The sequence below is a fragment of the Calonectris borealis genome, chromosome 15 (assembly GCF_964195595.1).
Source record: "Calonectris borealis chromosome 15, bCalBor7.hap1.2, whole genome shotgun sequence".
Classification (NCBI taxonomy): domain Eukaryota; kingdom Metazoa; phylum Chordata; class Aves; order Procellariiformes; family Procellariidae; genus Calonectris; species Calonectris borealis.
In genome coordinates, this window is record NC_134326.1 from 23393381 (window position 1) to 23409713 (window position 16333).

Consider the following 16333-nt stretch of genomic DNA (forward strand, 5'->3'; position numbering starts at 1 on the left):
AGGGCAGTGCGAGCAGCGCAGGGGGTGCCAGGCAGGGAGCTCAGCCCCATCTTGCTGCAAAAAAATCACTTTGGAAGGAGATGTGTCCTGTTCCCTGGCCCTCCTGGAGCGCTGGTTTTTTGGATGGGGTCGACCCCATCCCCGGTGGCAACTGGGGGCCTCCATCTCTGCCTGGCTCAGAGATGGGGCATTCATCCCAGATGAGACAGCATGTCCTAATTTTAGCACTGGATGGGTATGTCACCCGCAGGGTCATGGGTAGGGACCATGTCCATGTACCCCCCTGACAGCTGCCATTTCAGAGTGATGCTGGACCCGCAGCCCAGCAGCCAGCCTGTCCCTCCAGCCCCAAGGCACTGCTGGGTCCCAGCCCTGCAGCCCCAGTCCCTTGGTCCCCCAAGCCAGGCATGACCCCCATGCCCTGTCCCCACAGCCCCCCCCGGGCCAGCCCAAGCAGCGGCTCTGCCACCGGGATGCTCCATTTCTCCCTTTTTCACACCTTCCCTGCCAGCACTGGGCTGCGCTGCTGCCGCCCTCCCTCTCTTCAACACCTCCTCTTCCTCCGAGGCATTTTATCTCCTTTCTAGAGAGAAGCATGTGGGCCGGGGATTTTTTGTTCCTCCATATGTATTTTTTTTTTTTCCTTTTTAATAAAACCCCTCTCCTGCAGCTCCGGGAGCGGAGGGGCTGATCGTACCGCTCGGCACAGTAATTGTCTCCAGCCTCTCCCTGAACCTGCCGCGGGGGCGGATTCGGAGGCGCCAATGGAGCTGCACTTCATTGTTTGTCCTACTCCGGGGGGCCGTGGGCAGGATCCTCTCCCCGTCCCCACCCACGCTGCCCCCCGTCCTCACCCCAGTCCCCTCCTGCAAGTGTGGGGCAGCGGAGGGGATCGGAGTAGCCCCTCACTTGCTCGGCTTTGCCAGGGCTGCTGCAGGAGCAGGAGTCCCAGCTCCATGTCCCCTGCTTGGGGATGCCCTCACCATGCCTGGGAGGTGCAGGGATGCACCAACACCTCTGTGCCCTATGGGGCAAGCTCTGCGGACCCCCCTCCCCATCTCTGCCCCAGGACAAAGCCCTGTCGTGGTGCTGCCATGGGGTGTGTGGCACCTCAAACCCCCAGCTTGCCTGGGTGTCAGAATGGGTGACAGCCGAGGAGATGGCAAAGGAGCACGGTGGGTGCAGCAGCCTGGCACCCAGCACCTCCTCTCCTGCCAGCCAGGCTCGGGAACACCCCACGTCCCCCGCAGGAGACCATCCCAGTCCCTTGGGGACAGCAAACTCGAGACGAAGCCTTTCTGCTCCAAGACCCTGTGGGATGCTGCTCCCTTTAGGGGTCTGGGTCGGGGAGAGCTGTGCTGCCCACCCTACCTTGCCCCTGCCGGGATGCCCTCACCCCGACCGGCACCGGGAGCATCTCACCGGGGGAAGAACATCGTTTCCCACCACGAGCGGCTGCCGCAGCAGAGCAGAGGTGCAGCGCTTCATCCTGGTTTCCCTCTCTAAGCCCACGAAGCAGAAATTTCCCCATGGGAAACCACTGATTTTTGAATATGCCAGGATGTGCTGGCAACCATCCTGGTAGAAAATCCCCGAACAGTTTCACGGCGCTGTGACCAGCCCAGTGAAGCCCCTAACTCAGGAACACGCCTCAGTGCTGCAGTGGTACCTGCCCCCCTGGAGCGCAGGGGAAAGCTGTGGGATGCTCCGAACTGGGGATGCTGCCCCGAGCCACCGGCCGAGCCGCACTGCCCCTGCATCACCCCAGGAGGTTGGGTGGACCAGGCTGGCTGGGGCGTGATGCTGGTGGGGGGCTGGCGAGCCCCTGCTCCAGCTTTGCTCCTTTATTCGTGAACATGTGAAAATGCATCTAAGGTGGTTTTAGACTGTGGTGCTGGGCAGTGCGGGCAGCCCCTGAGTCTGGGTGCTCAGCCTGCCATGTTGGCACCCACCTAGCAAAGCATCGCACCCCAAACGCCTCTGGGAACCCTCCTGGTCCTCCCCCATCGCGCTTGGCCTGCAAGCTCCCCTCCATGTCCCCACAGCCTCATCTGCCCAGCCAGGGCCCAGCAGCCTCCCCGCAGGCACCCAGCAGCCGCTGCCTCTTCTGTCCACCCCCTGCCCACCCCCTGCTACCACCGCAGAGCCTCAGAGTCCAGAAAAGCCAAGAAACCTCTGGAAAAAGCAGGTCCCAAACCCCACCTTGCCACCAGCTCCCCAGTGGGTGCCCGTCCCTCTGCCCACCACACTGGCTGGGACTGTCCCTGCTGCAGGGACCTGCTCTGTGACCTGCTGCTCCGTGCCAGCCCCTTGCAGCCGCCCCAACACCGAGGGGATGGACGTGCATGTCCTGGGACCAGGGGTCCGCTTGCCTCCAAGGAGCTGCCCTTTCTAGCAGTAACCTGGTCCCCCCATTTGCCTGGGGAATATTAGCAACATTCAACCTGGCACGAAGTCCTCCCCTGTTTCAACCTCTCAGTTTCTCCATCTTTGTCCTCTCCTTTCTCCCTCGCCCCCATTTCGCATGCCCACGCACATGCGGGCACACGTTTAGGTGCAGGCTGCCCAGGTGCTGCGGGGCTGGAGCAAATGCCCATGCCTACGGATGGACACAGCTGCCCATCTGAAGCACAGGCACCAGCCACCCAGCACAGCATCCCGCGCCCGCCAGGGCGCTGCTGAGCTGCTCCAAGGGGAACGTGGCCGCATGCCCCAGATTTACAGGCCAGTTCCAAAAAAAGGCACAGAAACCAAAACACAGGCACATGCCTGCTCACTTTTGCACTCATTTTACAGCCACATGCTTGGTGAGACACGGAGCATCCCTCTGCCCCGCACAGAGGACCTGAAATCTCCTGCTCCATCCTGGGGTGCTCAGGGTCTCCCAAGATCGCCTCGCTGTGCACAGGCATTTCTGTTTGCACACACACGCACACACACGCACCCTGATCCAGACACACATGATGACACCCGGACCTGCCGAGCTGAGCCCTCCCCAGCAGGAGAGCCGGGTCAGGCAGGGCTGTGGCTCACCCGGGGGGCACTCGTGCTAGGACAGGGGCAGGAGTGGGAGACACACCGGGTCTGTCCAAGAGCCACCAGGATTCTCCAGGGGCTGCCAGGCAGGCTGGGTCTCCTGCGGGACTAGCCAAAGCGCAGTGAATCCACACAGAGAAATTCCCTAAAGAAATGTAAGGAGCACCCGCCGCTTTGGCTTTCCTCCTTGGCTGTCCCATCCCTCCTCCCAGCTGGAGAAGTTCCCAGGGCAGCCACCAGCATCCTCTTTCAGGAGCAGCTTTTCCATAAGAGGGGCAGCCACCCCCTCCCCAGGCAGCTCCAGCCCCCTGGAGTGACCCGAGCCCCTCGCCGAGCATCCGTCAACAGTCACCCAAACTCAGGAAGGGACGGAGTGGGCAGGGCTGGGGCTGGCAGCCCCCATTCTAACCCAAGTCCCCCCCACCGCTCCCTGGTGCGTTTGCTCCATGCCTGTCTCCTTTCCCCCATCTGAGAGCCGCTGATGCTCTTCCCCAGCCGGGACACAGCCCCACGCCAAGCACCCCAGCCCCATCTCCAACTTACTTGCCCAGTTCCTCAAAGAGCTGGTACTCCTCGGTGAAGCGATTGCAGGTGATGGTGGCCATCCCGAGGGGCTGGAAATGCTCCCTCCCCAGTGCAGAGTTTGGGGCAAGCAGCTCTCCTCTCGCTCCCTCCCTCTCCGTGTGCTCCCAGGGCTCTCTCCTCGACGAGGTAAATAAGGGAATATGTTTGATTGACAAGCCTGGAGATAATGATGAGGGCAATTTGTCTTCTCAGCTTCACAAGCCTTCGTCAGCATCCCCATCCCCATGGCGACCACTGCTGCCAGAAACGCCCTGTTTCTGTTGCTGGGGCAACTGCTACCCAAACCCGCCGCCTGCCCGTGGGGACCAGGGTGCTGCTGGGGACCCAGCCCCGGGGGCTGCCCGGGGGTCACCTGGCTGCTGCAGGGACGGGGGAAGTCTAAAATGCAAATATTAAAGACAAATTAAAGGACATGGCAGTGGTAGAATAATTGGGGCAAAAAGGGTTTCCATGGAAACTGTGGTTTCCATGTTGCAGGAGGATGCTGTTGCCCTGGCAACAGCTCCCCCCCAAAATACAGGTCCTGCTGGTGCCCGTAGCAGCACCCCTCTGGGGTCTGGGGGGCTGTGGGACAGGGGCCGTGCTGGGGTGGGGCAGGGCGGGTGGGTGCAGATGGAGCAGAAGTGTGTCAGGAGAAGCTGGAGAAACCATGGCAGGTCCCCAGGTCCTCAAACCGGCCGCCATCAGCCGGGCCCCGCGGTGGGGCTGGCCCTGATCACTCTGCAGGGAGGGCTGGCTGCACCGCGGAGCCGCTCCCCACTCCCCCCTTTGCTCGCCAGCTCTCCCCACAGGCCCCGGGGCTGCCGGGGGAGCAGGTCCCGTGGGTCCCCCCTGCCAAGGGGCGAGCTGCTTGGCCTAAAGCACAGCTAGAGGGGGAGCAGAAAGGCTGTGTCCCAGGCTGCCATTCCCCTGCCGGGGCAGAAAGGGAGCGATTTCAGAGTGAGGGTAGGAGGAATGTGTGCCCCCTCCTCCTTGGGCTTTTTGCTGCTGAGCCATCCCTCTCCTGCGTTTAACATTAAAAAGCACAAAAAGGGCAATAAAAGTGGAGTAACAAGGTCCAAGATCACGGGGGAGTGATTTCCCTCTGAGCCCACCTTGCTGCCAACACCCCTGGCAGCACCTATTGGGGACCCAGCTCCATCTACGCCACCCCTTGCACCCTCCCACCTTCTGACCCCCCCAGCAGAGCTTTCTTCTAAGCTTTTGTCCTGTTTCTGGATGATTTTGCAGCAGAAGGAGCCCCCGCCGCCCCAGGAGAAAGGGCTTCCACCGCCGTCCAGGAGGGCATTGCCTTTGGCAGCCGAGATGGCTTGAGTTCCCTTTCAGGCTGCCATGTAAGGGTTAAAAGGAAAAGAAAAGGCTCTAACCAGACAAAAATAGGGAGAAATCTCTGAGAGGAGAGAGAGAAGGAGGAGCGGAGAGAGGGAGAGAAGAAAGGAGGTGGAAGTGGAGGAGGACAGCAAGTGGTGGAGTGAGGAAGAAGAGGGGGAGGAGGAGAATGGTCTAATGGCTTTTCCATTAATTGCACCATTACCCACCTTCATCCCCACTTTGCATCCCTGCATCCAGCCTCCCGCTCCTGTGTGGCCCAGCCAGAGGGGACCCTGTGGCCCTGGTGGCAGGGCAGGGACCTGATTCCCACCCATGGGCATGGGGACAGGGCCACGGTTCCCAAGGGCTGGTAGCCTCTGGACCCACCCTGGCCATGCCACCACGCAGGCAGAGCACACCGGGCACCCTCACTTGGGGTGAGGGCGATGCACGTGCACGATCTGTGCCCTGGGGATATGATGGTCCCCAAGACGCCTCCCTGCCTGTGTACATCTCCTCCCCATCCCGCTCCCATGCAAAAGGGGGCTTCATTCACTGTCCCCATGCCGGGAGGTGGGGGACTGCTTCAGGGGCTGGTGCAGCTGGATCCTTGGGGGAGTGCTCTCCTCTTCTGGCTTTTTGCTGCCAGCCCCCAGCAGCCCCTCAGAGCCGAAGGGTGAGAGGAAGAGACCCACAGGCAGAAGCCCCCCACGCTGGAGACCCACAGACGCCCGTGGGGGGCTGCGCGCTCCTGCCTCGCTCCTGCCTGCGCTAACGTACGTGTGCCTGTGGGCGCCGCAGTGTGACCTGCCCCCCCCCTTCCTGTGCCCACCCCCACGCTGGCACGTGTGTTCAGCCCCACACACATGACTGCACGCTCCCGTGGCTGGGAGGAGGGATCTGTTCCTTCCTCCCCCCAGGGACCCTTCTGCACCCCTGACCCCCATGCCCTGAACCCTTCACCCAGGGCAGGGAGCGATGGCAAAGCCCCCCACGGGGACCTTACCTCCCTCCCCAGGTTTCTCCAGCTTGGCAGAGATGCGGCTCTCCCTCCCCGGGTTTCTCCCTCCCTGCCCTCCTCTCTATTCAGTTTTTTCCCTTTTCCTCGGTACTTTTCCCTCTCTGAGGGTGAGGGGGTGTCAGGCTTCTGGGTGCTGAACATGCTCTGCTTTGCCAATTATGTTTTCCCAAGCAGGAACTGCTGCGCGGCTCCGCTCCCCAGTGCCTGGGGACAGCCCAAGGGGAGCAGGAGCTCTGGGCGGGACCTTCCCCCTCCGGGCTGGAGACTCTCCCACCAGCTCCCAGAGAGAGGAGCAGTCCCAGCCCTCTCCCAGGGGCCTCAGGATCCTCTTCGGATGTCTCTTCTCAGCTGATGTCTCTGTTCCCAGCCACCCCAAGATTTGCTCCTACAGGGCTTTGGAGAGCCAAGCTGCTCTCCTGCTGCCATGCTCAGGTCTGGCTGCCTGATGGAGACCTTCATCCCCAGCAGCTCCTCTCCATCACCAGGCTCCCTCTCCAGAAATACCTCCTGCTCTCCACATGCCTCCAGCTCTACCTGCAGATATTTAGTTTCTGCATCCCAGCATGGGACTGCCCCAGGATGGGCACCTGAGGTCTGATGCCAAACCCCAAACGCACTGGACGGGAGTTCGGGGAGGACCAGTGTGTCCCCGGGGGGCTGCGGCAGGTCCCCCCTCTTCCCAGGGGATAGGGCTTGCATGGGCCTCAGGGAGCTTGCAGCAGTGCCTTGCATGCAAAACCAGCAGGGCTGCAAATTATGTATTGCAGAGATCCCAAAATTACTGGGACAGTTTCACACGCAAGCTGGGGTCTGGGGGATGCTCAGTTGCTGTCCTCTGAGAAGCTAAATTTGGGGGTTTTTTTAGATAAGAATTATAAATACCATGGTAAGGAGAGCTGATTTACATTTAGGGTTGTGTTTGCGAACATGCCCTGTCCCTGTGGGCCCCGGCACTTGCTCCTGCGACCACACAGAAACTGCTTTTGGCTGCGACAGGGTATTCCCAGAGCCACCCTCTCCCCGACACCAAAGTCCATGGGCAGGGACCCTCCTGGATCGTGGAGACCCCCAGCAGATACCATGCGGCTCCCTGGAGCCATCACATGGCCAGCCCCATTCTCCCTGGAGCCATGCTGGCTCTGTGCGGGAGAAACCTCTGCAAAACCACACGTCCTCGGACCCCTGGAAGGAGAAAGGACACGACTGCCTGGCATGAGAAACAGCCCTTGGTACAGAGCACCCTCTCCCCAGCATGAGGTGCCCAGGATGCCCTGCCAGCCTCCCACCATGGTGGTTTGCTGAGATGTCCATCCCCTTTCCTGCCACTGGGCTTCTTCCCTTCCCTCTCCCTGTGGGGCTGGAGACGCTCCCAGGTACGCCTAATCCTGCATGTCCTGTCCGATCCCATGCCATCCCATCCCCATCCCATCCCCATCCCGACTCCCTCCAGCCGGCAGGGTGGAGGCAGTCAGTCCATCGTGAGGGAGGAGAGGCAGACACTACCCCTCCATCCCACCCCGCTCTCGCCTGCCCCCCAGCCCAGAGCCCCGATGGCCCCAGACGCATCCCCCTGCCCCACCCCCTCTGCAGGGTCCCATCCTGACCCAGCTCCTGCCCGGGGTTTGGAGCCGCCTTGGGCCTGCACGGCTCTTTGAAGGGTGGTTGGGAAGAAGGGGAGCGCTCAGCCTGTCTGTGCAAACACACCTCCTGGGTGCAGCATCAGGGCCAGGCAGGGATGCTCACCGCCCGAGCATCTCACCAGCTGCATTAACCCCTTGGCAGCCAGAGCGCACAGGCGCTCCCAAGGGGCTTGAACTGTGTGAAAACACAGGATTTTGGCACATTGCTGCATTTTTCCCCACAGAGACCATTAATGAGCAGTGGTGGGATGGGGAGCCCATGTGGTGGCCACTGCCTGCCCCTTCCCAGCCCAACGTTCAGATACAGCAGGACTGGAAACGCAGTGAAGAACAACTGCTGTCCTCGGGCTGGAGGCTCTGCGCTCTCCAAGCACAGAGGTGCTCCTGCCTACTTTTCCTCTTTCTTTTGGTGGATTAAGACTTTCCTTCAACTGTTTCTTTTTGTAAAAATTCAGAATGCAACTTTTTTTAATTAAAAGAAGAAGAATGCAGACCCAAGCTATGGCTAGGCTTACTGTGCAAACCCGGCATCGGCCCAGCAGATCAGAAACTGGGAATGAAGCAAGACCAGATGAACCTTTTCATGGGGATATTAGTAAAAGTGAAGGGAGAAAAATCTAACATGGTTTCATGGAAATTTCCATTTTTGAAGAAAAAAAAAAATAAAAGGACTAAACTTGGATGCATTTATATAAATATGGAAATGAAAGCTGTTTCCCGAGCCTTGTCGCCGCCTCATGGCCAGCCCCACTCTCCCGCTCCCTCTGGCTCTGGTTCCCCCTTTGCCGTGACTCGTGTCTGATCCCCCGCAGCCGTCACCCCCTGCCCTCTTCTGGCTCCAGCTCAGCCTGCAGCAACCTCCTCTTCTTCAGCAAAGCATACCAGCTTATATTCAGCAACCAGTTGGCTTTGCCAAGTGGCAGCCAGTGCCGCAGCCCCGCTGCCAGTGGGCACACGGGCAGTGCGCATCCGGGGGACCAGGCTGGCCGGTTGAGGTAGTTCGAGGATGTGCAGCACCTCCCAGGGCTCGCCTCGGCCGGGGAGATGCCGCGGGGCCCAGTCCCTGTGGAGCAACATGCCAAGGGAGGCGGGGGTGCAGATGGGGCTAATGGAGGAGCTGAGTCCCACTGTGGAACCTGTCCTTGATGCCATTGCAGGGGACATGCCCGTAGGGATGTGGGGGACTGACGGGATGGCGCAGTGATGGGCGTGCGCGGAACAGGTGGGACCGGTGCACACACTGCCACGCTCTGGCTTTGCAAACTCCTTCCCATCACTACAACAAGAGGCCTCCTCTATTCTGTCTTGCTGTCAGCTGTTTTTTTTTTTCTTTGTTTCTATAGAAAATCCCAATTCCCCCAAATAATCCAGCTAAGAGTAAGGAAAAAAAAAAAAGAAATACAAACGTGTCATTGCATTCTCTTCCCGTCCCCATCCCTCTCTCACACACAGGGCTTGAAAGCACACTGAAAGGTATTCAGTGTGCACGCTGCCAATTGTCACATCTTTCAATGACAGATTTTAAATGAATGTTATTTTGCAAGGGAGAGAGAAGGGGAAAAAAAAAAGAAAAAAAAAAAAGCCCACACTGCTCATCCAAGAGCTGACAAGTCCTAACGGGCCTCATTTTCCAGAGACAAAAATAACTATTTTCAAAATTCACAGCAGGGCCTTCGCCTACACATGCTGCACCAAGAGAAACCTGTGGGGAGAAATGTAAAACACATTGTGTAAATGGAAATGCACCATGCATCCAAAATGCTTTTAAAGCTATTTACCCTCTTTCATCCTCGCCAGCTCTCCTCTGAGCACACGTACGCACGCTCGCACCCCGCCGAAGGCGCGGGGGCACAGCGCTTTGCTGGCTGCCCCGGCTCCCGAGCTGCCTGGCCCCCGGCAATCACATGGGCTGGCTCCCCATGGCAGGCGGATGATGGGGAGGTGTTCCCCCCGCTGCGCATGCTGCTGGGAGAGCGGTGCCCATCTGCGGCGAGGGGACGCAGTGCAGCACTGGCAGGCAGGAGTTGTCCCCGTCCCCCCCCTGGCTTTGAAGTCCTGCAGCTACAGAGCAGCACATCAGCCTCTCAGAGACCTTCTTGAGATCTTCCTTCTGCCCCAGGTTCAGCAGCGGTGATGTGCGGATGGGGACAGCCCCAGGACTGGGAAGGGGCAGCAGTGGTGGTTGGCTGGTCGGATGCATGGGGAGGAACATATAGGTGCCAACAGTCATGCACCTGGGGGCTCTGGCCAGGCAGAACTGTGGATGAAAGTCTGCTGGGTGGCTGACCCCTGTGAAATCCACCAGAGCTTGGGGCAAACCTGCCCCAAATGTGGGGCCATGGAGAACCATCTGTCCTGTGAGGGCACCCAACCACCTCTCTATGGGCCATAGCTCCTCACCAGGGCTGCTCCCAGCCCCCCAAGCCAGAAGAGAGGAGAAGCCACTGCACAACATGAGGTCTCTGTAGCAGCAACGCTGAGTCCAGCCTTGGCAGCCTCGGGTCTGACATCCATGGTCAGAAATCCATCCTTCCACTAAGAAGTATAATAGGAAACGCTGTGGTCTTGGGTTTGGGGCAGGCCCTCGAGTTCCCAGAGCAAGAGCAAAAAAGGCAGCTGCCTGGCAGCATGCAGAAAGTCCGGAGCATGTACATACAGGGAAATGACAAGGGACAACCTGCAGGCAGAGCTGCCGAGGCTGGCCAGCCCCCTGCATCGCCACCCAGGGTCCTGAGCTTCCTCCTGCCACTGCAATGGCCATCACTTAAAGCTTGCGATTGCCTGCAGAGTCCTTGAGAAAAGGGTCTTTCGCTTCGGAAGGGGCTGTGCAGACTGGTACACCACCGCCAAGCAGCACGGCTGAGCCCGCATCACCCTTCCTCGCCCACCAGGACCACCTCCCTGCAGCCACCAGTCCAGCCAGAGAGCAGAGGTGTTTTGGGGTGAACCCTGGAGCAAGGGAAAGCAAGAGGGTGCTGGCCACCTCCCCATCCATCCCTCTCCCTTGCTCCTGCCCTGCAGCACTGCCTTCCGGGGCTTCACCCTGGCCAGATTGGGTCGATGCTGGGGGAGTCTCCCATCAGATGCGGTTGGACATGAGCCTGGTGTTCAGCTTGCGGAAGAAGGAGCGCAACTTGCAGATCTTGCATTTCTTCTTCTTGTTCCTACTCTTCAGGGGCTCCCCACCACCTTCCCACTCCTCCACATCGTCCTCGCTGGCCCAAGGTCCCCAGGCGCCGCCATTGAAATCCGGGTGAGCCCGGGGGTTCTCCGCAGGGTATCGCACCGGAATGGCTGTCCGGTTGTAATGCACCAACCTCATCAGGAGGGTTCTGACCACATCTGGGCGCTGGTCTGAGAGGTCATAGCGCTCGTAGGGGTCGGCAGTGATGTTGAAGAGCCACACGGACTTCCTCAGGCCATCAGTGAGACGCTCCAGGTTCCACCAGCTCCCTGGGAAGTTGGTCAGGGTCTGCGGGGGGATCCAGTCACTGTACCCCGGGTCACCGGTGAGGAGCTTCCACTCCCCGACCCGGATGGAGGCTTGCACGGCCGTGTTCCAGATGCCAAAGCCGTCCTCCAAGGAGCCATACTTGGCGTGGTTGTACAGGGGGTCAATGTTGTGCAAGATTTCAGTTCGCGGCGACTCCTTGCCCTCACTGATGGCAGGCCAGACGTTGTAGCCATCCAGGCCTGGGACGTTGCTCAGGTTGCCCCTGCCCAGGCTGACCAGAGTCGGGTACCAGTCCGTTATGTGAACCAGCGCCCAGCTGGTCCGGCGCTTGTGCTTGATCAGGGGACTGTGGACAAAACCAATGCCACGGACTCCCCCTTCCCAGTATGTCCCTTTGCGGCCCCGTAGTGGCCAGTTGCTTCCCCCAGAGAAGGTCTGCCCGCCGTTGTCGGTGGAGAACACGATCACGCTGTTGTCGTAATAACCATACTTCTTGAGGGCCCAGGTGATGTTCTTCACTGCCTCGTCCATGCACGTCACCATGGCGGCATACTTGCGGCGAGCGACGTTGCCCATGGAGCGGTAGCGGTAGATGTACTCCTTGGGCGACTGCAGAGGCGTGTGGACTGCTTGGAAGGCCACGTAGATGAAGATGGGCTCCTTGGGACTGTGGGACGCCAGGATCTTGCTGACGCGTTGGGCATAGAGGAAAGTGGAGTACTTTCCACTCTGGTCCCAAGCCACATCCTCCCCTTCGTGCAGGTCATAGCCACAGATGCCTGGCCCATCGCAGTTGTCGTAGGTGTAGTAGTCCACATTGCCCGTCAGGGAGCCCAGGAAGGTGTTAAAGCCCCGGCGGGTGGGCAGGCATTCCTTCTTGTAGAAGCCAAGGTGCCACTTGCCCACCATGTGCGTGGAGTAGCCGGCTTCCTGTAGCTTCTGGGGCAGGGTGACCTGGTCAAGGGGCAGGCAGTTGGGCTGCCGAGGGCGGATGATGGAGTGCTGCAGCCCTGTGTGGATCTGGTACCTGCCGGGGAAGAGCCAGGAAGAATCAACTGTGATGGGGAGCGGTGCTGGGTGGGGATGTGATGACACTTGATGTGCTGGAGACCCCAAATGCATGCAGCTCTCTGTGTCACCCAGCCCAACCCCATGAAGCAAGCTCCATGGCAGAGACAGGGAGCTCCTCATCCATCCAAAAGTACCAAAAGCAGATGCAAAAAAAGAGAGGGGGCTCAGCAGACACCTCAAAAGCACACTGGGCTGCTCTCCCAGGATGCCACCAGCAGTTGGCCCCGCTGCTGCCAGCCCAGCAGAGGTGGCTGGGCTCTGCCAGGGCTGGGCAGCACAAGCAAGAGTTGTGTAGCTATCCCTGTGGGTTTGCAGTGCCCCACCTGGGTGCCCACACATCCCTGTTCTCCCCTGCTTTGCACACCCTGGAGATGCCTGGGATCCTTCTAGAGCCATCAGGAAAGAAGAGAGGCCTTTGCCTGGACCCCAGCGGGCTCCACCAGCCCCAGGCAGCAGGTGACCACGTCCATAGGCACCTCCCTGGGGCCCACTCCTCAGTAGATGATCTGATGGAATCTGCCTCCTATGGTGAGTGCTGACCTCCCAGCCCTGCTCCAGGGAAAGCCCCATCTGTCCTAGGAGCCAGAAGGGCCCAGAATCAGGGAAGACCTGACTGTGCTGCCATGGGAGAGGGCGATGGACCAACATCCAGCCTGCCCTGGCCAGTGCAGCACTGAACGTGCAAGCAGGAAAAGCACGGTCCAAGGGACTCGTAGATGCAGGGGAGAACGATCCTTCAACCCCAGAGCCCAGCAGCAGCAAATCCCCAAGGGCCAGTGTGAGAACAGCACAGGACTGCCTGGGGACACAGCTCCTTGCCCAGCACCAAAGGACCTCATGGCTAGAGACCACCCTCTCCCAACATGATGCCCGTTACCCAAAGGCATCCGCATTTTTGGCCTTGCCATCTGCCGCTATTTATCCCATGGGAAAATCAAGTGTTTACCCAGGAAGCCTTCTAGAGAAAGCCAGCAAGACACCTTTCTCTGGAGGATCTCCATCATCTGCCAATACAGCGAGGCATCTGTCTAGCAGCAAGCTGGGGTTAAGCCACACAGAGCTAAGGAAGGGACAGAACGGGGGACACGAGTGGGGTGTGAGCAGGCACTGGCTTACCTGCCGGTTATCAGCTGGCTCCGGGATGGGGTGCAGATGGGCTGGATGTAGTAGTTCTCCAGCTTAACACCCTCCGCTGCCAGCCTGTCCAGCGTTGGCGTCTGGATATCTGAGCCGTGATACCCGACGTCATGGTAGCCTTGGTCATCGGTCAGAATGAAGATGATGTGGGGTGGCCTGGCGAAGGCAGGAGGCAGTGATTTCTCCATGGGGTCCGTGGCCACATCGGCCACCAAACTGGGCTTCATCCAGTCCCAGGATAAATAGCCAAAGCTAAGCAGGCTGACAAGCGAGAAGCCAGTGAGGGCATAGACAGCCATTCCGGAGCACGCTGCGCTGCCTGCGAAGGGAGCTACTGTCCCGGCATCGTCTCAGAGCCACGGAAGCAGGAGGACTCCCCCTCCTCTGGGAGAGCCCCCTGACCTAGAGGATGGTCCCCAAAACCCCTGCAGCCAGTTTTGCGGGAGCAGCTCCCATGAAGGCACATCCGTGTGCACACAAAGGGCTTAATCCGCCAGGGCTGCGTTGCCTTCAGTCAAAAGAAAATAACCCTCGCGCCGCTCCAATCAAACACATCTGCACGGCAGGACGGGCTCCTCGCAGTGATTAACGGCAGCCCCAGAGCTGCTCACCAAGCGTCCTGAGCACTAGAAACACTCCCTGGCTTCTTGGTGTTTTCTCGCTGGTGTTATTTCTTTATAAAGAACCCCATAAAAACCTCGCCGGAGGAAGTAGCTGGCTTCTGCTCCGCTTCAGCCCTGTGCCTGCCCGGCTGTCCAGACGGCTCACTCGGGATACGATGATCCTTTTCTTTAAACTCCTGCAGAAGAGGGTGCTAAAGTTCAAGTCCAGAGGTGCCGAGCTCTCCTCCTCACCCTCCAGGAAAGAGACGCCCTCTCCTTTTCCCACCCTCCACTCCAAGGCAGAGAGTCCCAACATCTGCCTGGGACGTGGGCTCAGCTGCCAGGTTTATGGGGAGCCGCAGGCTCGGCCCCTCCCAGCTCAGAGGCTCCAGGAAAAAGCTGGGAAGCCCTAGAGCATGCAGGGTCCTAAGCGTGGCGTTCCCCAAGCTGCCAAAACTTCCCTCCCCACTTGCCCCAAGATGTGTGACACATGGGCCAGGGCCCTGGTGGGATGCTCAGCTGAAGCCCCCACAGCATCCTGCCAGGGAGGGCAGCGGGGAGGGCAGGGTCCCTGGGAGGGATTGCTGGGGCCAGCTGCCTGCGCTGCCAGAATCACCATCCAAATAAAGCCTAGGCAAGGGGAAGCTGCAAAAACTTCTTGGGACACTCCCAGTGTTGAATAAAACTACCCAGGGGCATGCAGAGCACTACAGAGTGTGGTGGGTGCTACTGCACCCATTTTCCACGTGGGGAAACTGAGGCAGAGAGGGGCCATTCGTACCGGCCATGGCCACAGCCAGCCAGGGGCAAGGTTTGGTGTGAACTAGAGACCTCTGCCAATGCAGGGGTACTGGTCTGATCTTGGGGTACTGGGACCCCAGGTCCCTTGGGGCCAAGTCAGTGCCCTGATGCTTCAGGAGAGCTTTTGGTAAAGATGAGTGATGGTCCCCTGTAATTCCTTTCGCAGGGCCAGCATTCACCAGGCATCAGGAAGCCATCATGCCTGGCAGGCATCTCGCCTCCTCGACTTTCCCCAGGGCAGGACTTGGTCCAGGAGAGGGGATTTTGGTAGCACAAACCCACCCACGTTCACACAGCCCTGGCAGAGCTGGGACCTGAGCCCTGTGACTTTGCACCATGCCGATGGAGACCCGAGGGGTCCCAGCTCATGGGGCACCCTGCCACAGCCCCCCCAGCCCGCACACCCTGCCTGCCTTTAGGACCACAAGGCTGCAGCGGCAGGGGCTCGCTAGGGGCTTTGGGAGGGCTCTGCCTGCACTTAGGTAAGGGCTGGCTCAGAGGAGCAGCTGAGCCAGATGGCTCCTGGCCCGCTGCCCTGGGCTCCCCCCTGGTCCCCAGCCCCAGGCTTCCCTCTGCCAGGTCCCCTCCATGTCCCCTCCCCTGGGTCCCGTCTCTGGGCTCCCCCACACTCTCTGCCCCAGGCACTGCCCTTCCCCTGACACCTCCAGCCCCCCACACCCCACATCTCCCCACTGCCCCACACCAGCCTGCCCCATGGGACCTCAGGCACTGTGGAGGACTGGGCAGGAGGAAGCACGAGGCTCCCCGCTCCCAGGGACGGGGTGACTCCGAGGAAAAGCAAAGGGAGGGTGGGCTTCTCCCTCCTGGCTTTAGACTCAGGCAGAGGTGATGGGGACAAGGACAGGGACAAGGAGAGAGCCCGTTTCAGCTGGGCTCGGGGGGTTTGCAGGAGTGCAGGGAGGCGGGGGGAGGAAAGGAGTGGGAGGCAGGGATGGATAGCTGTTTTCTGTGCCTTTCCCTGCTGGCAGAAACCCCTGCTTGCTCGAAGGAGCGTGGCAGGGCTGGGTCGAGCCCTTCAGCAAGGTTTGATTAATCCCTGGGGGTTCATCATTCATTTCTTCCGCCCTCTCCTCTTTTCCCTTCCCCTCGCTCCTTCCCACTGCTTGCCTGCCTCCTGCACGTCTCCCTCTTCTCCCCTGACATCTTTAGTTTTGAACAATTCCCTCCTCTTGGAAAAACCTGGACCCAACTGAAGGGGAATAGAGGTAGGGGGTGGTTCGGGCCCCCCAACTCCTGGGTCCTGTGTGCTCCTCCACTGTTCCCGATGGACCCCTGCAGCCCAGGGAGACCTCTCTGTGCCCCCATTGACCTACCGGGGGCTGCAGGACTCCCCGAGCATCCTGATCTGCGGCCCCGTACATGTACATGCCTCCATGCACACCTTGGACCAGAGCCAGAGTTATTGCCGGGGATTAAAATCACAGCTCTTTCCAAATAATAAGTAATAGTCAGTTTGGGTGAATATTACAGATTAGAGGGGAAATTGGAGATGTCGGGGCTGAGATGCAGCAGAGAAAGTGTGTTTAAGGTGGCACAGACCGCTGATAAACTGTGTCTTGTTTGAGGCCAGAGGATTGAGCGGGGAGGGAGGTGCAGGAGGTGGGCAGCAGAAAGGATGCGCTGGCTGCAGGAGCAGGGCTGGAACCCACCTCCG

General features: G+C 59.7%; 2 protein-coding genes across 4 annotated transcripts in view; both read right to left on the minus strand.

The window, feature by feature from the left end:
* CAMK2A (calcium/calmodulin dependent protein kinase II alpha) overlaps window positions 1-3817 on the minus strand; it is a 33128-nt gene extending 29311 nt beyond the window's left edge. For all 3 annotated transcript variants that reach the window (XM_075164767.1, XM_075164766.1, XM_075164768.1), the window contains exon 1: window positions 3580-3817. In XM_075164767.1, the coding sequence (XP_075020868.1) occupies window positions 3580-3641 (62 nt within the window). In that variant the 5' untranslated portion in view covers window positions 3642-3817. The remainder of the gene's footprint in view (window positions 1-3579) is intronic.
* A 6855-nt stretch (window positions 3818-10672) lies between these two features.
* On the minus strand, window positions 10673-13554 carry ARSI (arylsulfatase family member I). Its single transcript, XM_075163927.1, has 2 exons — window positions 13235-13554; window positions 10673-12074 (listed from the first exon to the last, which is right to left on the minus strand). The coding sequence occupies exons 1-2, from the start codon at window positions 13552-13554 to the stop codon at window positions 10673-10675; spliced, it is 1722 nt and encodes a 573-aa protein (XP_075020028.1).
* Window positions 13555-16333: the final 2779 nt, after the last annotated feature.